Source organism: Mustela erminea, chromosome 1 (genome assembly GCF_009829155.1).
Source record: "Mustela erminea isolate mMusErm1 chromosome 1, mMusErm1.Pri, whole genome shotgun sequence".
NCBI classification, from domain to species: Eukaryota; Metazoa; Chordata; class Mammalia; order Carnivora; family Mustelidae; genus Mustela; species Mustela erminea.
Window position 1 is genome coordinate 23,431,004 of NC_045614.1, and position 25,500 is coordinate 23,456,503.

General features: G+C 41.0%; 1 protein-coding gene across 3 annotated transcripts in view; it reads left to right on the forward strand.

The window, feature by feature from the left end:
• Positions 1-25,500, forward strand: part of CACNA2D3 (calcium voltage-gated channel auxiliary subunit alpha2delta 3) — an 854,557-nt gene that overhangs the window by 233,953 nt on the left and 595,104 nt on the right. For all 3 annotated transcript variants that reach the window (XM_032322613.1, XM_032322603.1, XM_032322620.1), the window contains exon 4: positions 12,636-12,695. In XM_032322613.1, coding sequence (XP_032178504.1) covers positions 12,636-12,695 — 60 coding nt within the window. The remainder of the gene's footprint in view (positions 1-12,635; positions 12,696-25,500) is intronic.

Sequence of the window (25,500 nt, forward strand, 5' to 3'; positions counted from 1 at the left end):
TGACGGAGCAGAGAGTTGAAACTGAGAGAGAATAAAGGATAAGAATAACTTCCCATAAAAATTCAAACTTTGTATGTAATTTCAGTTCATTACCTGGGCATTAAAAAGGGGGAGAGCCAGCTTATCTTTTAAGCTAGCATCTCATCCTTAGAAATTTAAAAAATGTGAAGTTCGGTTCTGGAGGGCGAAAATGTCATTTCTTGAACACAAAGGAACATAAGGAGAGTTAGAAGGGGAAAATAACAGAAAATGAGCTTAAGGTACACACATTCTGTTCCGAACCCAGTCCCTTGGTTGTTCAGCTCCCCGTAGACTCAAATGCTCACACACACAGTGTCGTGCCACAGGACGGGTCCCCTGCCACCCCACATTTTGAGTTGGAGCTGTCATCTTCTTGCAAGTATTGGGCAAGGTTCAGAATATTTATCAGGTATTTCTGCGTTGTGGGAGGACGGCCTCTCCTGAAGACGTTGATGGAAGGCAGGGGGCTTGTGTAAAATGTTCGGGGCCTAGGCTCATGGGATTGGTTTTATTTTTCACATCACTCTTGATTTCATTTGGAATAAGCTTCCCACATAAGTACCTGTGGTTTACTTTAGCCGAGAGGAGTAAAAGCCAGCTTGGCCCTGTTTCCCAAGGTCCTCCAAAAGTCAAGGATGACCCAGGCCATTTGGATTCTTTTTAACCTCAAGGCGCCCAGTACGTTAGGAAGTGAAGAAATGACAAAGCGTAGTTCAAGCTGTGGTATGTTTTAAATATTTACTTTGAACAAATTATGGCTTTTTAACAAAGAGTACCTATACAGTATAGTTGAGCTCTTCCCAAGAAAATAAAGGATACACCAAAAAAAAAAAAAAAAAAAAAAGTTGTAATGCCCCATAGGCTGTGTGGTCCAGGAAGGGGATGGCAAGAGAGAGCCTTTGCCCTCCAGGCCAGTGGTTTTTCTGGGACCTGTAATCTCCTTAGGAGATAAACTAGAAAGTCTTAAGTTTAAGGACCTTTGAATTGGAGGCCTGGGCCCAATGGCTGGTCCCTGGAAAGGATCCTAGAGGTCCCAGAGCTGAGCGGGCCTTCAGGGAGATTCCCAGGACAGTTATTATTACTTTTTTTTTTTTTTTTTTTGCAATAAGCATGTTTTTGTCCTAAAGCCTTCCTTCCCCCAGCATTCCCTTCGTGCTCTGCCCAAATCTCTCCTCTCTCCCTCTTTCCTTCTTTTCTCTCCTTCTTCCCGTCCTTTCTTCCTTCCTTCTTAGCATTTTGATACAAAGAGTCTGGCGTTTTCTCCCAAACTCCCGTCCTTCCCACTTTTCTGCTCTCTGCACGTTGTCCCCTGCCCCTACCTCTGCTCTGAAATGGTTCTTACGCAGTCTTCCTCTAGTTCGCTCATTCAGGTTTGGTCAGAAAAGTCAAAACACTTTTAGGTATTCAAGTAGGCAAGGACTAATATAGGGAATGAAAAGCTCACCGGATAGTTGGAAGAACCGTGGGCGTGAGGCCGGGGAAGCTGCTGTCCAAGTGCGTGGAGTCAGGAAGTGCCGTGGTCTCAGGGAGAACCACCCCAGCCTTAGCCACTGTAGACTCCGTGGGTGGTCCTCAGGAGGGCGTTGGATGAGTCCAGCCAAAGACAAGTGTCATGTACCAATGCCCACACACCTGGCCATAGCTTCAGTTGGAGAATATTGGCATCTCCCTCTTTGCCTCACTGGTCTCTCCAGGATCTAATCTGAAGCCCTGCGGGCAAGGGATTTTCAAACATGTAGTTTTCAGGCTTCTGGGCCCTGCCATAGAAGGGGTCGCTTAGAGGTGTCGTCCAACGCATATCCTTACCCAGCAGATTTTCCGTCTTTACATTCCTTTGTGTTACTGTGAGCTTTTGCAACACCTGCCACCCTCTTTTCCCTGAATGTTCCTCCTGAACTCCGAATCCCTTTCTGACCATTCCTTGGTATCCTGGTGGTACTAGGTAGTGGTTCACAGCCCTAAGCTAGTTACCATGACTCCGTCCATCTCATTCTCTCTGTCCTGTTGGCCTCTGAGTCTCACAGATTTCTTTCCTAAATAGCTTTAACATGCCTTTTGTATCATCTTTCTCTTTATTGCTTTGGATCACCCTCTGGAAAAGTTTTTAAAAAATCTGGATAACTTCAATAATATTAAAACTCTCCAGGGGGCGCCTGGGTGGCTCAGTGGGTTAAAGCCTCTGCCTTCAGCACAGGTCATGATCCCAGGGTCCTGGGATGGAGCCCCATATCGGCTCTCTGCTCAGCGGGGAGCCTGCTTCCTCCTCTCTCTCTCTCTGCCTGCTTCTCTGCCTACTTGTGATCTCTATCTGTCAAATAAATAAATAAAATCTTAAAAACAACAACAACAACAACAAAAAACTCTCCAGCTTCCTTTTGTGCTACCGCCCTCCATGTAGTCCCGCCTCTGCGTGTGTCCCTATACTGAATTCCTTGTGGTTGCCTGAATGTCATGTTCTCTTTTGCTCTAGGGTCTATGTACATGCGGTGTCTTCATCCTGGAAGGACCTTCCTGTTGTCTGGGCTGGTTCTTATCCTTTAGGTCTCAACATAGATGAGAAGCCTCCTTGTACCCCTTAAACCTAGTCCAGTTGATCCCCTCAGTGGGTTTCCTCCTCTTGGAGCCTTTATCACATCGAGTGTGGTTGCCTATTCCTTTGTCTCTTTTGCTAGACTATAATGTCCTCGAAGGAAGGAGATGCATCTTGTAAATTTTATATTCCCAGCCAAACACTGTGACTGGCACATAGTAGGGTGAATAAAAGATCGTCTTTCATTTGTGCCATGCCTGTATCTTGAGCACTGGCCATGTGCTCGGTGCTGTTTTAAAGACCAAAGCATGTCACCGTTCTGTGGGAGGTGGGATGGTGATGGTGACCCCGAGGAGGGGTCATTGGACCTGCAAGAATGACAAGGAAGAGGAGGCAAATATTCGGGGACCTGGGAGACCATCACTGGCCAAGAATACAGGAAAGGTACAGGCAGAGATGAGTCTGGTGGTTTGGAGTTAGAAAGATGGCTGGAAGTCTGGGGCCTGGGCAGGAGGGGGCCTCTGAGCACGCAGGACCAAATCGTGAAGAGCCTGTGAGTCATGGTCACGAGTGATCAGTCATCCGAGGGTTTCAACAGAGGAAGGACACCATCAAAATTATTCTTAAATGCTCCTTCTGGCAGCCATGTAGGTGGTAGGACTTGTCTGACTCCAGATCCTGTTCTCCGGACCAAAATATGTTGCCTCCCGACCCCCAGCTGGAGTTGCCTTTAACCACTTGGGTGGATGGTTAGAAAGAAAGAATAAAAAAAGAATTAGAATAGCGTTTTCATGCATCAGATGTATGTAGGAATCCGTCTGGAGAAGGTAAAGTCTGAATGGACTTGGAAATTGCTCTGTGTTCTTCCACTTTGAAGGAGAGAGAGGATTTCCTTCCTCTGGCCATGGTTGGGGTACAGGGGTTGGGAGTTGCCTGCCGTACTCACTGGTCTATTCCATCTCTCAGGTGCCATCCTTCAAAGGAGGCTGCTTTGGCAAACAGCTTAATTTCTGTGTTTGTTGCATTCTGAGGACATCAGTCCAACCTTTCGCTGAAGAACCTGGCTTCCATTTTCAGTCTCACTGATCACAGATTCTGGTGCTGAAGCTGGAAAAGGCTGGTGGATTCTGAAAACCAGTCATGGAGCAGGTGCACACACAGCCTTGTGTTTGTGAACATGAGATTTTGGAGTCCTTTCCTTGGCAGCAGAATTAGCGTTCATATAACCTCCCTGTAACTGTGATCTTGGGGAGCTGTTCCAAGTTCCCCCCGTGTGAGCACCAACCGTGGGAGGCATAGGCTTTGTGAGCTGTCCTTGTTACAATCGAGCCATGTTATGCCTGAACATCTTGTGTCTTCCCCTGCCCCATCATAATAATTTCTTGCACCTGTGCAGAATCCTTTAGGAAATAATTTGTGTCTACATCCTCATCTTGAAGTCGAGAACAAAGAGGGTATTATTTTGGTGCCTCAGATAAGAAAGCTGAGGCTTAGAGAAGTGGTTTTCCCCAGATCAAGCAGCTAGGGAGTAGGATGATCTAGATTCAAACTCTTGTTCTTAGGCTCTGAGACCCATTTTCATTCTACTGGACCAAAAGCTTTCTGCGGGGTCAGGACTAAGTTATTGCTTGGTGTCCCACTCAGTTCTTGGTGCCATTCTGATTACTTAATGGGTTATTATCAAATACTTATTAAACTAAGTTGAACAGAGGCGGACGACAACTCGGAATAGAAACTCTGTAGGACAGATTTTCGCACTGACCCCAAGACCTTGTTACCTTGGCTGTGCCTTATCTTATATAGATGTTCCCATCTCCCTCAGCTAGCTGGGTGGTACCTTCTGTGCTCTGCCAGTGGGGGTTTTAGTCCACACTTCTGAGTAAGTCCTGGAAAAGATGTAATTAAGGGCTGGAACAGAATTTTATTCACCACCGTCAGAGCCTTCATTGATAGGTGATTTCTTTTGTGGAAAACAAATGTCTCTCTTCAAGCTGACATAGTCCCATTCCTCCTGGACTATCCTTTCAAGACATTCATGACAGTTCCATGGCCCAGGAAGGAAATTGCCCAGTTATTCTCCCCCAGCTGAAGCATCCTGAGAGGACTTTTTAAGCTTTATGGTTCAGTAGACTTGATTCTGTTATTCAATGAAGCCATTCCCAAGAAGGCTACAGAGCGGGAGCCCATGCCATCAACTGCGGGATCTTTTGGAAAAAGTACTTGTCTTCTCTTCCTCACTCCCCGCCCGACGCCGTGGTCCTCGGGCAGCCCCTGGAGCAAACTTTGGTTCTTTCCATCTGCAGTAGCTTTGCACGGGTTGCACTTGGGCCAATGTAGCCTTAGCTGTAGAATGAGGCGGCTTTGGTTTGGAAATTGACCATTCCTGTTGATAACAGGCACGGATTGAATCAGCCTCAAATTGATAACAGCTATCTCTTGTGGAAACAAAGATAGTTTGTTATTCATTCTGATCCTGTCTTCTGATGTAAGCTCTAGGCTTATTTTGTCTTGTACAAGTCTGATGTGGGCTTCGGTAACCTGAAGGAGCGGGGAAGGGGGAGGAGTGAAGGCAGGGGAGAGAGCCCCAGGTACCGGCTGGATGTGTTTGCTCTTTTGTTCCGTTACCTGCTTTCTCTGGAAACTTTATAGATTAGCTTTTATAATCCACTTTGAAATGTTTGCCGTTTTGAAAGCAGAAGCAATCTTTGCAGCTTTCAGGCAGAAGGTCATTTTATACAAAATGTTCATTGGTGTGCAACAAAGCTTATTTCTTCTACAGGAACAAAGAAATAATGAAGGCTCCTTAAAAGCTGGTTTTCTCTAAAGAAATGATCGTCTTGATAGTTGGTGATTTGTATGTGTCATTTCTATTGGAACTGAAAAGTAAAAACATTTGTATCAATAAGGATTACTGAATATTAGGAAGCTCTCAGATAGGACTCTGTGGGTTTCAGGGTTCCACAGTGGGATGGAGAAGAGCTCCCTCTTTAATTGTGTCCATCTTCCCAGGTTCTTGATTTTGCCCTGGCTTCTTGCCTGCTGGTCCTTGGTTGATGGGGCCCTCTATCTAGGTCTCTGAGATCTGGTTGTTTCTGGAACATTTTCTTGCCTCCAGAAGTTTGTTTGCAATGTTCCCATGGGCTGGGACACTGGCTCAGTACCTTTCCTTGTTCTGCAAGAGCCTTCTGTTCTCCTTAGCAGCACAACTTTGATGTCACTTCCTTTTGGGAAGCGTCCTAGCCTACGGCCAGCATTCTTTGTCACTTGCCCCTTTATGATGAAATCACTCTTTCCCTTGTGTGTGACTCTTACCCTTCTGCAAAAGCTTCATGTTGCCTCATGGCTCCCTGGTGGTACAAGTCTCACGCTTTGGGAAATAGTGATCTGAGTGTTCCAGCTACAAAAGCAGCAAAGATGAATCTACACAGAGTAATAAAAATAACCTCTTGAGAACAAACGGGAAGGGATTTCCATGCAGAAGGAATGGAAATGTAAATTTGAACATCCTCCTCTTCCCGTCCACCCCCCCCCACCTTAATGGTTCACAAACTGTTGGTTTCTGACCCTTCATATAAGAAAGGAGTGTTTGAAATTAGCCCTGGGAACAAATCAATCTCATTTTGTCCAGATTCCCAGAGACATCTTTTTATGTGCTGACAGCATTTTAATGAGGATAGAGATTTTTCATTTTATTTCTGGGATCAATTGAGTTTGAAATCTGGGATGCAGAGACGACCAGGGTCTCCTCTGCCCTCACTCCTGTAGATGGTCAACATGTTGCGTTCAAACTCTGACACATTATAGGGTACTAGGACAGCATTAACCCCAGGCACACACTGCTGGGCAGAAGGTGTAACTCGTCCTCCATCAAACTGCAGCCCTTTAAGCAAAGGCTGGTGAATTTAGTGTAAGGAAAAGATGAACCGGGGGCGTCTGGCTGACTCAGTGGGTTAAGCCACTGCCTTCGGCTCAGGTCATGATCTCGGGGTCCTGGGATCGAGTCCCGCATCGGGCTCTCTGTTCGGCAGGGAGCCTGCTTCCCTCTCTCTCTCTGCCTGCCTCTCCGTCTACTTGTGATCTCTCTCTGTCAAATAAATAAATAAAATCTTAAAAAAAAAAAAAAAGTTGAACCGTGCCACACCGGGTATGGTTGTGACCTCAATTATCACTCTTGATTGATCTGTTTGGTTGTTCTTCTACACTCTTTAGTGCTTGCTAGATTTGAAAAAAGACTCATGTGATCTCTCTGCTATTTTTGACAATTCAATCATTAGCTCCGAGTGAACCATTGGTGCAACCCAAAGCCATGTTAATGGTTATGGATTTTCCTTAGAATCACCTCAGTTGAGCTTAACGCCCCCGCTTTTTTTTTTTTTTTGGGGGGGGGAGAAAGAATTATGTATTCATTCCAGAAAAAAAATGGCAGTAAAAATGCTGACCTGATTATTAAATGTGTTGTTGCAAAACGTTAAATGAAAACCACAAAATATATTAAGTACTTTGAAATCTTTGTTAAATTCCAATATCCCATTATAACAGCAATTACAAGCCAAAGCTTTTTAGTTTTAACATGAGAAATAAAAATAACGTTTTTCTTTCCTGCTCCATATGGTTTTTATATTTCTGTTTTGCTTTAAGGATTTTCGTTTATAATTGCTCCCTCCCCCGCCTTTTCCCCTTTCTTATTAAGAAACTTTTTTTCACTTGTACATAATTTGTTCATTCTGATAGAATTAGTAGGAGTCTAGTAGTAGGTTATTTTGTTGCATATCACATTTTCTGTTACTTTCACCCATCCCCTCACGGTACCATCCTTTCTTTCTTTTCTCCTGTTAAGCCGACATGATCAGGAATAAAGAAATAATAATAATAATAAATAAAATAAAATAAAATAAAATAAAATAAAATAAAATAAAAGTAGAACAAACAAAATCGTTTTCTTTTTCTGATCTAATTTATACTGTGACTTGGTGTCCCATTTCCCCCCTCCTGAACCATGACAGACAGCTTGACCTCGACGATGTCTTTAGCTGTAGTCTTGATTTAAGTGTTTTGGGGGGAGGAGACGGGAGACTGCATTCTGTAGCATCATGCTGATTATACGTGGGTCATTTTAACAAGAAATAAGATGTGATCCTTAAATGAAATGCTTTAATATCCCACTATTCCCCTTGGCAGTTTTGCCTTCACCATGGCTATAAATAGTGTCCATGGTCCATGGCTTCTAGCATTTCTTATTTATAAAGATAGTTTTGTTTGTGTTTATTTCACTAAAAGGGAAGAGTTATTTGGAAATATTAAAAGTCGCTGAAACATACATCAACTCATGAACTGCAACTTTTTGGCTCATAGATGCTTTGTTCCAAAGCCAGGATGTGTATTCTAGTACACTGTTATCATTTTTGTTGAGTGACGGATAGCTCTGGCATCAGAGTGGGGAGGATCTGTGGACAACACTGCTGTTTCCTTGCCTTAGAGCTCAGTTTTGAATGCTAGTCTTCAAAACCATTTTTATTTCCAGTGTTCAGTTTTAATTAAAAACCACATTCACAATTCTATAATCCCATCTGCAGATCCGAAAGGAGAATTCATACAAAAGAAAATTAACTTATTATTATTAAAAGCACACTGCCTTTCCAATAGGTATAATCGAGGAACAGTTTCCCTCGGGCTCAGTGGTTCCTTATATAATAACTAAAATATTAGCAAGTTTTAATTGATTTTCCTTACTTGCAAGTGGTAATCAAACTTATTTTTAAAACGTACTTAATTTGACTTAGATGATAAGGGTATTTGCTCAGGAAGGAGAGATGAGAGGCTGTTCTTTTCTGCTGGCAAACGTCAGAGGTGGAAGTTGAGTGGTCTTGACTTTTAAATGGTGATTCAATTTATTTTTATTTTATCAACAGTAGGAATTTCTGTCCTCAGGACTCTGTTTTAGATAAATTGATAGCACATGATATCCTTCTTAAATCGCATTTCTTTTGGGGCACCTGGGTGGCTCAGTGGGTTAAAGCCTCTGCCTTCGGTTTAGGTCATGAACCCAGGGTCCTGGGATCAAGCCCCACATCAGGCTCTCTGCTCAGCAGGGAGCCTGCTTCCTCCTCTCTCTCTGCCTGCTTCTCTGCCTACTTGTGATCTCTGTCTGTCAAATAAATAAATAAAATCTTTAAAAAAAAAAACATTTCTTTTTACTCGTGTATCTTTTTAAGAATATTTCAGAAGAGCATCTGTCCTTCATTCTTTCCCAAAGGGGTACAGATCTTGATGTGCTGTTTGTCGTTACTGTTGTGCACCAGAGATGCACTTGTTTTGGGGGATTTGCCCCTGAATTTTCCCATAAAATGTGGACCTGTCTTCTGGTAGCATCACAGGGCAGATTGGGATAGCCCCGTGGTCCATTGCAGCAAGTGTGAATCCTTTCAAAGAGCCCTATTCCAGAGTAATTCCTTCCTTTACATGAGATAACTAGTACGTATTGCTGCCAGCAGACCATCTTTTTTTGAATCTTATTTCTTAAGGCTTTGTAGTAAGCTTGATGGGAAAATATCTTCATGGAAACAAAAAAACCCACGTATGAATTAAATCAAGTTAAAATAAAAAAAAAGCATGTGGCAAATTTAACTTGAGAATGAACATAAAAGCTGGCTAGCTGACTAGCAGGGTACTCCCTGCTCCACCCAGAAAACAGGGTTCTGGCTGATCTTAGTAGTTAGTGCAATGGTATTGAATTGTTTCCAATATATTACCTTCTTGTACCCCGTTGTTATAGGATTTGTGTCCCCTTGGTGCCCAGGTTCTTGGTCACACTGCTTTGAAGAACGAAGATGTAGACCAGATGAAGAGTGGTGGGCAGCAAAGCAAAGTTTATTGAGCAAGAGTACAAAAGAGTACAAAGGAGGGAGCCCTGAGTGGGTTTATTGAGCCGAGTACAAAGATCCTGGAGGGGGAGGGAGACCTGAGTGGGTTGCGTCAGAGTTTCTAAGCTTAGGGTTTATACCAGCTCTTTTGCAGAACTTTCTTAAGCAATCAGGGTGTGCTGAGTTGTGCCGATCAGGGCTTTGGTCATGTATCTGTCTACCTATTAGGTTCATGTCCACGTGCTGATGGTCTTTTTTGGCTGACATCTGGGGGCTTAGGTCTTAACTGCCCCTTGCATTGATATTGACAAATGCTTTTGTAGTTAATTGTCTTATTTTAGGAGGTTTTGTAGAAGTCATTTCTATAAAGACTGCAAAGCAGAATGTCAGTTGTGGTCATGTCTAAGCTGCAGAACAGGATGTCAGTGCTGTTTTCTCTTAGCTGTGGTGATCTCATATTTTCTTGTCGGGGATGCTGGCCCTGACTATCTAACCACCTAACTGTCTAACTAACTCCTAACACCATGATGCGTATTACAGTGGTTGAAATACATTTCATGTTATGTTATATATGAATTTTGTATGGTGTATATGATGTGCATATACATATATACACACAAAGGCAAATGAAATGCATTTTTCTAGATACACGAGATACATTTCGTGCTGTGCTATTTCATGATAATTTCAACTACCTATTATTTCCATCTTGTTCTCTTATTTCTTGATGTTATGCTGCTTCATTGTTTCCCTCATTTCCAACTGTTCACTTCTTCCAATACTATCTGTCTTGGTCATCCTGTACTTTTATCCTCTTCTTATCTCTCAATTGTTTGCACATGTCATCCCCATTTCTCCTCTGGGTGCTCAGAGTACTCAGACACCACGGAACAGTAACCTCTGTGTGTTTAGGTAACTATCTAAAATATATATGACTTTTAAATATATCTGACATGACTTTTTTTGATCATGTAAGTGTCCAGATGTGTATAATATTTATAACCATTCTGTAAACCTCAGTATGTAACTGATTTCACGACACATACATCAACATTCTAAATCTGTTACAAAGATGAAGAGAATAAGCTCTCTGAAATACGTAGGTTCCTTGCACCACTGTCCGTCGCTCATCTGTCAAGGTCCACCTGGATCCATTTGCAGATTGGATCATGTGATCCCAGGTGGCTGCAGACGCCATTGTTGAGGATGACTCTAGGAAGACTGTGACCCAATGAAAGCTTGGAGCCAGCGGGTCCAATCTACATAGAGTGTGTCTCCTTATTTTTCCTTTTCCCTGTTGCTCATCCTCTCCATGGTATGCTTCTCTTCTAGAAAGCATGTAATGTCTTCTAGTGAAGATACTTATATACACAGATTTTTTTTTTGAGTTTTAATTTTTTATTTTTTTTATAAACATATATTTTTATCCCCAGGGGTACAGGTCTGTGAATCACCAGGTTTACACACTTCACAGCACTCACCAAAGCACATACCCTCCCCAATGTCCATAATCCACACAGATTTTAAAAAGACGAATGAAAGTTGAAAAGCCTTGGAGGGCTGGGGGATATCATTAATCAAAGCAGCAGGGATGAGTTCAGCTCTAGGATGAGGGCTGCTGTTTTTTGTCACTGGTTCTCAAACTTTAGTGGCTTCTGAATTCCCTGGAGGGCTTGTTAAAGCAGATTGCTGGGCCCACTGCAAGGGCTTCTGATTCTGTAAGATGGGATGGGCCTTGAGAACACTCATTTGCAACATGTTCACAGATGAAACCTCTGCTTCTGGAAGGGGACAGCCCTCAGAGAAGCACTACTCTAGGGTCACTGTTTCAGGGGTTTCAGATGAAGAAACTGAGGCCTGAGAGGGGAAGGGGCTTGCCTAAGATGTAGTGGGTTGCATCTAGGCTAGAATTAGAACTGGGTCTTCTGGCTCTGAACCTGTAATGTTCTCCTGGGGTCTGTTCTTTGATTGACCAGAGAAGGGAAAATCTCTTCTAGACCACCTGAAGGAAGTGTGGGAAACCCGGATTTGCTACCTCTCCCTGATTCCTGTCTGTGGACAGCACTGTCCTGGCTGGCCTCTCTCTTTCTCTGTATGTTCTATGGAGAGAGAAAATTTAATGGTCTGTATTGGTGTATTAATGTTACCCACATATATTCCAACCTCTTTATTCCCATCTCCAATTTAGTAATTATTCATGGAACATTTGTCTGTTGATTTGTAATCATTTAGAGATGATAAGTACCCATGTCATCATGTTTCAAACATGGCCTTAGATTAAACTCAGGTCTGTATTATGTCAATTAAAAACAAGTTAAAGATAGCCTAGGCTACAAGAGTAACCAGGAGAAAAATAGAAACGGCTGAATTTTTACCTGGATCTGAAGGTTTTGCTTTTAGTTCAATGAAATTTCAGTAAGCTATTATCTCACTCAATGAGTTTTCTTCCGTATCCTCTAGCCTATGTTTTCAACTTAATGTTGGCAAATTCAAATCAAAGTAAAAATGATTTCGACAGGTGACTAATGGCCTTTAAATGGAATTTTATGAAAGTGCTTTCATAAGAATATGGATTGGTTGAATTTATTTGGCTAAGAAGAATAACAAGAGTTGTGTATTTATGGGTACTGCTTATTGATTTAATTTCAGCAATTTTCTTATTGGAATGCAGATTGTCAAATGGCATTGAGGTGCCATAAATTCAAATAATTGTCGGCTGATAATGACACCCTAGAACTGGATGCAGAAAGAACTGCTTTGAATGATTGAGGGAATTCACACAAGCAGTGTTTCCCAAACCAAAGGGGAAGAAAGTTAGCCCACTTAGTGTTGGGCTTAATTTAATGAATCCTGACCGAGAGCCTTCTGTACCTAGGGAAGACACTCTTCTAGGTTGATTTCAGCATCCACATATGGGGCCTCGAGGGCCAGTGTCTTTGAATTGTTACAAATTGCTATGAAACTGGATGCAGAATTTGTGTGCAAGTATGGAATTTGTGTCCAGCATGGAAAAACGCTGGTTGAATGATGAAAGCAAAAACCAGATTTGGACACTGATGTTGCTCTTCTCAGTTTCGTGGGCACAAAGGCTCCAAGTCACAGTGCGCGTGCCGTGACTCAGTCTGTCATCTTGGGGCAATGGAGAAATAATCCGTCTTTTCACATTGTTGGCAGGGGGTCCGGGCCACAGTTCTGATCTTCCGTGTTGCCTTCTCTCTTTTCAGCGTCTTGTGGAGGCTGCAGAAGAGGCACACCTGAAACATGAATTTGACGCAGACTTGCAGGTAACCGATGCTGGTTGAGTTAAATTTTTCATGTGTTGGCTGCCGAACGAGAAACATAAAGTGTGCTGGAAACACCTGCTTTCACTACCTGGGAGGGAGAGGCTTTCAGGAGGGTGGAACAGAGTTGGAATAAATGTGCCTATTTCTTGGTGAGGCAGGGTGGTGATCCCCAACCGTTTCCACCATGACAATTATATTTGGTAACGACACCCACTCATGCACAAGCTTAGAACCAGATCTGGATAAACTCCTCCCCAGTTCTGGAGGACGTAACCAGTCAACTAACAATAGTCATCAGGACTCCTAATGGCATATTGATAAGATAGACAGCAGAATATGTGTAAATCCCGCTTCCCTGACTGAAAGCAAAATTGTGATGGATGTAATCTTGAATTGACTGTTAATTGTGTCTAAAAATTAAAGCATTCACTGAAATGGGGTTAGAACATCTACTTAATAAACTTCTGCAGTAGATCTTTTATCCGACTATGGCATACCTGTGTTCGGCTGAGAAGGATTTTGATGTTGCCATGTGCATAGAAAACATTTTAAAAGGTAACAAATGAATCGAATAATACTTGGAGGTTCTTTTGAGTTCCTCTTCCTCTTGAAGGAAATCTTATCTGTATTCTCATTTTGAGTTCTGTGGTGTTTCCTCACTGCTAGGTAAACAGAAGGAGCGAATCTTAATCTTTAAGTCTGTGCTTTGCTAGAATGTATCTCTTCTACTGGCATGTGGTCACAGTTAGGAAGTAGTGTTTATTTTGCTGTGTTTTCATTTATTGGAAATGATAAAGGCAGACATAAATATGCAAGCACAAAGAAGGTGGTGTTACAAAAATAGCCTTTGGTGTCTTCATTCCATGGATGAATCTCTTCTCATCCCTCCCCATCTATATTTTTTGCCTTATGGGTAAAAGAATGCTCACCCAAAATGGGGGTAATTGAAGCAAGTTTAATAAAAGGAGTATTTACGAAGGTATGGTTAGAGGAAACACCCAGAAACCAACAACTGATGGTGTTAACCCAGGGCAAACCACACTCCTGGCCTGAGGATCAAGAGGAAGGAGTGGTTTCCAGAACCAAGGTAGAGTTGCTATCTGGAAAGGGTATTTGATAGAGATGCACAGCCAATCCTGGTGAACTAGAAAGATGAAATTTAGGGGGATAATATCCTGATAATGGTGTCTAGCCTTCTGATATCTTGCTGGTACCCACCATTGGCTGAAGCCAACTACTGGTGGGGTTGATGTAGTTCAGTCTTCTGAAATTGAGCTATGTGCAGAAGGATGCAGAATGGGTCTGGAGAGGGAAGAGAAACTGTCAAACCCACCATTTGGTGGTCCTTTTTAGGCATAAACACCAACATACGAAGCAAAGAGAACCAGGACTGTAGCCAAGCACAAGAGGTTCTCTGGGGGTACGGGTGGGTGGAGAAGTGCCAGGGACTATTGGTAACATCAGGAGAGGGGCAGGGAGGCCAGCCCAGCTCTTTGAACAAAAGCACAGGAGAAGGGGCAGAGGAGTCAGCTGAAGAAGCACCTTGCTGCCTCCAGCCAGGTCTACATAGTGACTGTAGGAAGATCCAGGGGCCCTGTGCTGGCCTTATTTTGAGTGTGCCTCCTCTTCAGAGAGTTTGGAGTTCTTAGAGTGGGACAGAGATTTTGAATGGAAGCATCAGGAAGCAACTTTGTGACTATGAGGGTTGTAAGGACCTCTTGAATGTGTTGCCAAGAGAAACCTTCTCCTTCTCCTGGTGGAATATTCTTGTTATAAGTTACCAAAACCCAACTCAGAGAAACTCAAATGAGATTATAATGTTGAGTAAAATAAGAATCCCTCTAGTTCTAAGGGTCCACTCAAATAAGATACAAATAAATAGACATAGATGATAAATAAGTATATACATAAATAAGAAGGGAAAGCTCAGGGCACCTTGGTGGCTCAGTCAGTTAAGTGTCCTACTCTCGATCTCTCACCTCAGGTCTTGGTCTCAAGGTTGGAATTCAAACTCCACATTGGGTTCCAAGCTGGGCATGGAGCCTATTTTTTAAAAAATGACAAAGAATAGGGAAAGCTCTTACAGTAGAATGTCAATTAATAAATACAGGAGAGATGGTGGAGATAGAAGATTAGGGTAATAATTCAGGCAAGAATCTTCAGTGGATACTAAAACTAGTAGGAAAGAATTCGTTGAAGAACAGAACATTGATAGTTTCAAAGTATCTGCCCACAAGTTACTTATTAATTACAAAGGGGAATGTAGCAACTTTATCATGGGAGAAACCTGGCAGATGCCACTTGAAAAGGTAATCAAAGTTAGTGTCACCGGTGATGAGACAAAGGGACATCAAATGCCTCCGGATGTGTGTTGAGCTTTAGGACAGCATCCTGATGTAGAATTCTTGCCCAGAATGTGTAGCCTGAATTTAATCATGATAAAACATCAGACAAGGGGCACCTGGGTGGCTCAGTGGGTTAAGCCTCAGCCTTCAGCTCAGGTCATGATCTCAGGATCTGGGGATCGAGTCCCGCATCGGGCTCTCTGCTCAGTGGGGAGCCTCCTTCTCCCTCTCTCTGCCTGGCTCTCTGCCTACTTGTGATCTCTGTCTGTCAAATAAATAAATAAAATCTTAAAAAGAAATCAGACAAATCTGGATTGAGGAATTTTCTACAGAGTAACTGGCTGGACTCCTCTTCAAACCTTCCAAGGTCAAGAAAGAGAAAGAAACATTGAGGACCTGTTCTAGACTACAGAATGCAAGAGATGTGTAACAATGAAATGTGACCGATCCAGAACCAGAAGCTAAGATTTGAAAATGGACTCTGCTTTAGATAATAATGATGGATTAATGTTGAATTTCCTGATTTCCTTATATTATACTTATATGGGAGAGACTGTCCTTGTTCTTGGATTTTTCTGGACCAAGTATTTGCATCCACTGGTCCAACAGGAAGCAGTGAGTTTATAGGAGAATGAAAAAGATTATTGGAAAAATCTGGTGGTGTTTAGAGCTCATCTAGTCAATTTTATTCTGAGATCAGTTGTCTACAAAACATGAATGGGCAAGGGAGGTAATGATGTAATGACCCGAGGGGATTATTTATTCTTCAGCAGAGGACAAATGTTCTGTGGTTTAACTCAGCTAACCTAGAACCATCCTTTTTTGTCCCTAAGAAGTGAGTGTTACTTTCAAGAGTGTTCTGATTTCCTATTATTGAAGCTTTCAGTGGAATTCTGGTGTAGTGCAGCTGATTCCCTTGTCAAATGTGGTGTTATAGGCGTAAATGCAGCATTAGCATCTCTCTCCAGAGGAGAGAGACAGACAGAGACCAACAGAGAGAGAGACCGAGAAAATGAGCTGCAGGTTTTGTTCTCTTGGGCACAAAGAAGGGGAGCCCAGTTTATATCAGGGGCTATAGCTATGGTCTGCATGAGAGTAGAGGTTGAGATAATCTGTCAATATTACAGAGTGTCATTTACTACCTGGACCTCAGACCTTGGCAAAGTCTTCTTTGGATCAGAGTAAACCATGTGTGTTTTTGTGAGAACCTGTGAAAGAGAAGGCTTTGAGAAAATGAATGTGCATGGAAGAACGGCAGGTCTTCTTCGATGAAGGTTTTGAAGCCGCAAAGCTTCAATGCTATTAAATGCAAGTCTTAACAGCTTGGATGTCGGCCCCATCGCTGTCACTGGGATAGTAGGTCTGCGCACGGGCTCTGGGTTTATTGCTACAACAGTCCATTAGAGCTGATCAATTGTTAATCTGGGTTCCACTGACCTCTTGACAACCCCTGCCAGTGGATTGTTTTTATCAAAAAAATTTCAGACTACCATCTGCTCGTAGGGAGCTAATGCAGAGGGTGTCCCTGTGCTATTAGCTCTGAGAGAGCTGGGAGTCTGTTTCCGTAAGAAACAAACAAACAAACAAACAAAACAAAATGGTGCTTTTATAAAATTTCCTGAACTTTTTAGCTTCGAGTCTTAGACCCCTATCCCCAAAATAGAAAAGAAATGATGGGTCTGCCTCTTTCCATTTAGATTGGAGTCTGCATCAGTGCTTTGAAAATGAAGGATTTGCTTCTCATTGGTAGAATCATCAAGAGTTGTGGGAAGAAAGTTACGCCTCCTTGATGGGCAGGATTTTATTTTTCATTTAAATGTTGTCTTACGGTCTCTTTAGAGGTTGATGTTTTTCTCATGGGCTTCCGGCCTTGATATCAGCATTCCCCTTTGTAAGATCCTCTGACACGGTATTAGCTTATTCTGAATAAATACTATATGGGGGCCACAAGCAGAATCCAGGCTTGGAAGGGTAACCCACGTAATCAGCCCACCATACAGCACCCTCCATGGAAACCGGAACTGCCTGGTCCTCTTTGTTGGCCGGAAAACTTTATTGTTAGCACGAGGGTCAGTTCAGCCTTCTCTCTGACTTGTCCCTCTCCACAGGTGGCCTGAGGGTCCCAAGATGGGTCTTCTCTTGGTTTTGTTCTTTACCCTCTGATATCTCTCCATTTGGGCAATTTATAGTTATAACTGAACAGAACAGCCCTTATTAAAGGGCGTCTTTCGTTTTTTATTCTGTGCTTTGAATTAACATAGGGTTTTTTTTTTAATGTAAAGCTCATATGAGATGGATAATTATAATAATAACAATTGAAAAAAAAAACTGTGTCTTGATTATAACGTACGATTACTTTGGTGTTTTGCCCTCATTCAACCCAACGAGAGGTAAGGCTGGAGTGGTGGGAGCAGATGCTGGCCCCGATTATCCTATCCATTGATGAATTTCCAGAAAACTAGGTCTACACGTGTAGCATAACTTGGAGAGAATGCTTTCCCCCTCTTACATACTCCTTCTTTTTGGGTTTTTCCATTGGCAGTGAAGAAGATGAAAAAAAAGTCCTTTTGACAGTTTACTAAAAACCTGCTTATCTTTGAACCGCAAACATATTTTCTTTGAAAGCTGTCTCCAGTAAGTGCCAATTGCACAGAGCTGGTGCACAGCAGAAAAAAAAAAAAAAAACACACAAAAAAAACAAACGTGGTTTTGAATTGTGTAGCCTACAGAAGCCTTTGCAATTGCAAAGTTTTCTATAATAATTTTTCTTTGTTATTTTGTAAGTAATAGGAAAATAAAAAGCCTGGGGACATGCAGAGGGATAACAAAAGTGTGAGTGGGAAGGAACTGGGGAATGGAGTGTCTTGAACGTCCCCTCCTGGTCATCCCCAAGTCACAGACCTACCTTGCAAATGCAGTGGCCTAACTGCAATGTTGGGGTCGGGCGTTTGGAGGGAAGGAGTCCAGCACCATGATGGGGAATCTCCACGTGGTGATACACCACCTTCCCGGGGGCAGCCTCCCACTGCTGTCTCCTGGCCAGACCTGTTAGAGTGGGAAGGTCCTTGCTCAGGGGGTCCCTGGTGAAGGGAGGGGCTGGCTCAGGAGCTCCAGGGTCCGCCACTGTAGGAGCCTGTATCAGCATTCACGGGGAGAAGAAAGTCTTTCCCAGAAAGGCTGAGAAACGGCAGCGGAGCGGAGAGCAGGAGAGCAGAGCTGTCCTTCTCCCTGACAGCACCTTCCGGCCGGTCAGTGAGGCTTTGCCCTGGGGAAACCCGCATGTTCTGGGTATAGCCATAGGATGGGTTTAGTAGAAGTTCTTTCTGAGCAGAGGAAATCACGATCCTCACAAAATTTTTCATGTCCTTATGTCAAGCCCCAATCCATCCTTGTCCTCTCTGCCTCGGTGAGGCATCGAGCTCCTTGGAGGGAGGAAGCAGAGCACAGAAGACCCCGTCCCCAGAATTAGAAATGATGCTTTTCCTAGAGGTAGTGAATCTGCTTTTTGTGCATTATCAAGAAACACAGGGGTCACATCTACAAGAAATTAAATGACAAGAGAAGGAGGTTTGCACTTTTTCTATTAAAGTAACACCCCCCCCTTTCTGATCTAACTTATGAGACCATGCCCATTTTTTCCCTTTTTATCAGCGTGGTGATGGGGGGGTAGTCACGTTAGTCCTCTGAATTTTAAGATATTACATTTGGATATTTCTTAGTTAGGCGCCACAGGTCATATATGCACAAGACTGACATGTAAATGTTCCCGCAGAATCTCTGTGCATGCACATTTAAAAATGAAAGCCATTTCTCAGTTGCCACATACACACTCTCTGTGTACACACACTATTATTTTTGTTCATTTGGTTAGAATGTTAACAGCTTTTCATAAGGTCCATGCAGGACTGGGCTTTGTGTTAATGAGTTGTCTGTTGGTCCCCTGTGAGACACGGGACCCTGACTGTTGGTCATGTGAAAGTTTAAGAAGGGGTGGCAGATGGAACCTCTACTTGACCCAACCCAGAGAGCCTTGGTCTAGAGGTCTGGGTTCCAGTAGATCCCATCTACCTGGACCATTTATGTGTTTCAGAGATCTGCTACTGTGGTCTCTTTGCTCCTCCATGAAATGATGCACTTGTAGCATCTAGACAGTTTCTAAGATTTCATCCATTTCCCAAGTGCAGCGGCCATGCAACACGTAGTTGTGCTTAACCTCCTCTGTGTCCAGTGTCTGTTGTGGGTATGACCGTGAGCTCAGCGGATGCTGTCTTTTCTCACAATATGCACCATCTAACAGTAGTGATGGATATTAAAGCCACAGTGAAGTAAATAATTATTACATTTCAATCATGATCAACGACATGACCGAGAGGGACAGGGCATTATCACGATGCACAACTAGCAGAACCTGGGAGTTCAAGGCACCTTGGAGCAAAGCCCCCAGTAGTGAGCCTTGGCAGAGTAGAGAGTCTAGAGTTCACCGCCACCACAGTTAGAAGAAATGACCCCAGACACAGAGAACCCATAATATCTTTATTTCCCATAAGTGCAAAACTTTTATCTTCTTTCCATATAATAATTTTTCTCACCTCTAAACTCTAATGACATTTTCTTTCTGCTTCTTTTCTGATGCTCGCCATTTTCTATGCTGTTAATTTTATTCACATATGTCTATGTATTGCTTAATTTAACATTTATCCAGGACTCAGTACATGTTAGGCTCTGTTCTAGAATGTTCTCAGTATATATTAAGCACTGTTCTAGGTTGTGGGACTTCCACAAACTGAGATGTGACCCCAGCCCCCAGGAAAGTTCTAATCTGCCTTTTTAAGTATATTTTTTAAGTTGTTGCTTTAAGGATTACAGTGAGCATCCTTAACTTAAGTGTACAGTGTATCTAGACTTAATTTAGTGTATGAAGTACCACTTCATGTGGAACAAAAACTTTTCAACAGTGTAATTCTACCTACCACCATCCTTTGTGGTATTATGGTATATTGTACTTCCGTACATGTTATAAATAACACAAAAGCGTTATTTTTATTCAGCTTTATGTTTGGTTTAATCAGCAGTTTTCTAAGAAATTAAATAGGAAAAAAAGATAGCAATATATTTACCCACACATTTGCCATTTCTGGCGCTTTTCATCCCTTCCTATGGATTTAAGTTTCCATCTGTTACCATTTCTCTTCAGCCTGAAGAACCTCTCTTAGCATTTTTATTTATTTTACTATTATATTTTTACATTGCACGTCTGGGAACCACAACTTCCCTCAGCTTTTGTTTACCTAAAAATATCTTTATTTCACCTTCAATTTTGAAGGGTAATTTTGCTGGTTATAGAATTTTTACTTGACAGCTTATGATTTTTTTTTAGCACTTGGAAGATATAATCCCATTCTCTACTGATCTTTAATGTTTCTGATGAGATGTCAGCCATCATTTTTATCTTTATTCCTCTGTATACAGTAAGTCATTTTTCTTTGCTACTTTTATGGCTTTTCTCCTTATCTCTGATTTTCAGTATACTGTATAGTGTGATAAGTAAAGGGTATTTCTAGATGTGATTTTCTTTATATTCTACTTGGAGGTTGCTGAGACTGTTGAATATTCTTAACATATTTGGAAATGTTTTGACAGTGGGGAGCCTGGGTGGCTCAGTTGGTTAAGTGTTGGGTCCCACACTCAAGGTGGAGTCCACTGGAGGGTTTGCTCTCTCCCTCTACCCATCTCCTGCTCACATGCATGCTCTCTGTCTCTAAAATAAATGAATCATATGGTTTTACTTACTTGTGGAACATAAGGAATAACATGGAGGACATGTTATTGAAGGAGAAGGAGAGGAGAAGGGAGTTGGAGGAAATCAGAGGGGGAGATGAACCATGAGAGATGGTGGACTCTGAGTAACAAACAGAGGGCTTTGGAGGGGAGGGGGGTAGGGGGTTGGGATGGCCTAGTGGTGGATATTAAGGAGGGCACGTATTGCATGGAGCACTAGGTGTGGTGCATAAACAATGAATCTTGGAACACTGAAAAAGTAAAATAAAATAAAATAAATTAAATAAATGAATAAATAAAAAAATTTAACAATGATTTCTTAAGAATTTTATTGCCCCATTCTTTTAAAAATTCCTTCTAGAAATTTAAGTCACACCTATGTTAGACAGCTTCACCTTGTCCCACAGGTCCTTGTGGCTCTGTTTTGTTTGTTTCCAACCTACATCCTGTTAATTAGTCTCCAGGTTTACTGACCTGTTCTTCTTCTGTTAAATTCATTCAGTGAATGTTTTATTTTATATATTGCACTTTTAGTTTGAGGATTTTCATTAAATCTTTTTTATAGTTTCTATTTCTGGCTGAAATTCCTTGTCTGTGAACTGATTATAGTCATATGGTTGTTTTATTTAAGTCCTTGAACACAGCTACAAAATTTTAAAATTTCTTCTCTGATAATTCCAGCACCTGGGTCATTTCTGTGTCTGTTGACTCCTTTTTTATTTTGAAGTGACTTTTCTTTCCCTTATTCATGTGTCTAGTAATTTTTTCTTGTATGATGGGCATCATAATCATAGCTTTGACTGATTTTTATAAATTTCATTATATTTTAATATTGTTCCATCCGTGTGCTAGGTGTTCTAAAAATACCAAGTTTATTGAATTTGATTAATTGGTAGTAGGAAACACTTACTTATGGCATGAAGAGACAGAAATGATACATCATATATAGCAGGATATCCTCCAGTGTTTTGATATTCTGCATTCTAACATTACATAAATATTGACTTCTTTGTTCCAAAAGTACCAAACAGGGCCATTTTCTGGCTGAAAGAAAAAGAAAAGTGCATTTTTGTTAAAATGCAAACACTGTTTCTTAAAAAGTTATCATTTCTACAGCTTAGTTATATTAGTACAATCATGTATTCTAAATCCCAATAAAGGGATTAATATTAACAAATTTGGACAAAAAATGCAACTTAATAGCGAGAATAATTGGTTTGGTTTTATTTGACCAGTCATCTTACTTTATAGATCAGAGGGGGAAAATTATATTATTTGCTCCTTTCAAAGTTATTTTTTATGTGTCTGTACAACATTTACATATTAATGACCTTTTTTCTATGCTACTTTTGTGTTTAGAAACTCTGGATCTTGTATCTAATTTCATTAAGAAATGCAATTTGGTAAAATGCCTATGTGTTTTCCTCACTGTCCTAGTTTTCTTTCTAATATATATATATATATATATATATATATATATATATATATTTTTTTTTTTTATCATGACCATGTATATTTCAATTTGTAGCTAATAGTGGTTCTAGAAGTCTGAGTTATTGCTTTTGAGAGCATTTTCTTTCTTAACAAACTTATTGGTTCTTTTGTGATTCTTTTAACTTCTGGGTTTTCCCAATCAGGCTTTCTCAAAGCTGGGAATACTTATTTAAAATAAATATTTGTTTAAAACACATTTGTTTTAAATAATATATTTTAAACACAATGAAACATTACCAGTTTAAACTTTATTGAATGTTCCAATTTACAAATACTTTTAAAATTTAGTTTTATTGTTTTCATATACACAGTGTGCTTGTGGTGTTTTGGACATCAGCCATTTTGGCTAACAGGGGCATTTTGGGACACCAGGACCACCGTGGAATATCTACAGTAATGTTAGGTAAACCCTTAGTGGCTCTTTAATTGTAATATTCAGAGTTCCCACAGTACATTTTAGAAACCGTAATGTCTTTTGTGAAGAGAGCTAACTGCAGAGGTCATTGGCAGACCCCTGAAATTAACCTTGAATCTTTCTCTAGAAAATTGTTTGGCAGCAGTGGCAGTGTCCTTAAGTTGCTGATTTTTCACCAAGTATCTTTGTGGTCCAGGGATTTGGCAACTGCTATTGATTTTTTTTCTTTTTTTTGAGTAAAACTTGAACTTGCTGGCAATCCACAAAGTAGACAACTCAACAGAAATTTTCTGTTCTCACTTAAGCCTATTCAAAAAGCACCTAATATGTACTCAGCTGAATTAATCCTCATCTTTCATAGTTTCAGGTTAGTTTGTGATGTAGATGTTTATAATGCCTACAACATGTCTTTGGTATGGTAATCCTAATTCTTCACATTAGAACTTCTTTCGTGACTAACAGTTTTAGGATATTTCTCTTTGTTGATTAATTAATAAGAATAGACTAGAGTAACGATGATAAGAATAATAGGCACCCTTATAAAAAATGTATTAAGTGCAACGATGTGGATGGAACTAGAGGGTTTTATGCTTAGCGAAATAAGTCAATCGGTGAAAGACAACGATCATATGATCTCCCTGATATGAGGAAGTGGAGGTGCAACATGGGGGGTTAAGGGGGTAGGAGAAGAATAAATGAAACAAGATAGGATTGGGAGGGAGACAAACCATAAGTGACTCTTAATCTCACAAAACAAACTGAGGGTTGCTGGGAGGAGGGGGGTTGGGAGAGGGGGGTGGGGTTATGGATTTTGGGGAGGGTATGTGCTATGGTGAGTGCTGTGAAGTGTGTAAACCTGTCGATTCACAGACATGTACCCCTGGGGATAAAAATACATTATATGTTTATGTTTATAAAAAATAAAAAAATAAAATAAAATAAAATAAAAAATGTATTAAGTGCAGGCAGTGGCTTAAACACTTAACAGACATTATTTCATTTATTTCCTCTTCATGATCCTATGAAATAGATACTGTTATTATCTCTGTTTGACACATGGAGAAACAAGATTGAGAGACCCTGTGCCCAAGGTTTTACAGCAGTGGGTGGATGAGTCAGAATTCATACCCAAGTCTGATGGCTTCAAAGACCAATAACTTATGTTGGGTCATGGAGCCACAAGTTGTAATATGAACCTAATTTACACTGGACAAAATCTTGTAAGGCAAGAAATTTAAGATGATAGTTATCATGGGTTATTGAAAAGGTCTATCAAATTCTTCAAGAAGAAATTCTTTAAAGTGGTAAATTCTGACCCAGAAACCCATGAAATGAAAAACTCTTCTTAAAAAAGATTTTATTTATATATTTGTCAGAGAGAGAGGGCACAAGTAGGCAGAGAGGCAGGCAGAGGCAGAGAGAGAAGCAGGCTTCCCCCTGGACAAGGAGCCTAAGGTGGCACTTGATCCCAGGACTCTCAGATCATGACCTGAGCCAAAGGCAGTGGTTTACTGACTGAGCCATCCAGGCATCCCCAAAAACTCTTTAAAAAAAAAAAAAGATTTTATTTTCAAGTAATCTCTACAGTCAACATGGGGCTTGAACCCACAACCCAGTGATCAAGAAGAGTTGCATGCTCTACTGACTGCGCCAGCCAGGTGCCCTGAAAAAAAAAAAATCTCTTAATAAAATACAAAGACTTCGTAAAAGTGATTACACATAGCTTTACTGATATTATTAGAATCATAAACATAAGGGAGACCCTTCCTCAGTTGGAAATTAGATCCGTCTTCTCTATAGTAACAAGTGTGACCTTTCAAAATGTAAACAGGGTTGGGTTACATATTTGCTTACACTCATACTTCACTCATTCTGAGAACAAAAAATGAACTCCCCATGTACCTACAGAGTACTACACAGCCTGCTCAAAATGTGGATTAACAGCTGCCTCCAACTCTTTGTGTCTCCTCTGCTCCTGACTCACTTTCTTCTGTTCATTGAGCACACCAGTAGGGTTTGCTTGTTTATTTTCTGTCTCCATCGGCAAAACATAAGCTCCTTGAGGGCAGGCACCTGACATGTGGTGGACGTCCACAAGTACTTATTAGAATTAATTGAAATTCACAATGGTGATATTATTATACTAAAATCCACAGTTGACTGATGAGCACCTCAGTGCATTGTGAGTAATTTATGAAGTTGTCATCTGTTTATTTTAATTGGGAAAACATCTGATCCTTTCTTCGAATAAATACAAATGGCTTGACCAGAAGTGATTCAATTATTGCTGTAATAGTCAAAGACATTTTCATATATTAATGGCAGCCTTTTATTGAAAGAGTTGGCTTTTGTTGTCACTTGTAATAAATTCATGAATTTGCTAATTTTCCTCACCCCAAAATATTTTTCTGCCACTCAGTATGTAGTTACAAATATATGAATATACTAATTAATTATAAACCAATTATAAACCAATTAATTATGTTTAATGAATATTATATTAAATGAATATTTATCAAGTTGTTTTATTTAACAGATATATACCTATAGAGAACATGTTTAAAATTGGAAAGGAGAAAAATTAGAAGGGAAACATGCTCTTACAACTTGGGTTTCCTCTTTTGGGCAGGTGCCCACCTACCTTCCTATTTGGCATAATCAGAGCTACAGATGTAGTGTGTCTGTATTAGAGGTAGCCTCTCACATTACAAGCAGGAGTTCCGGGGGAGACATAATCAGTTTCTAAGAGTGACTGTTCAGCAGCAAAATGGTT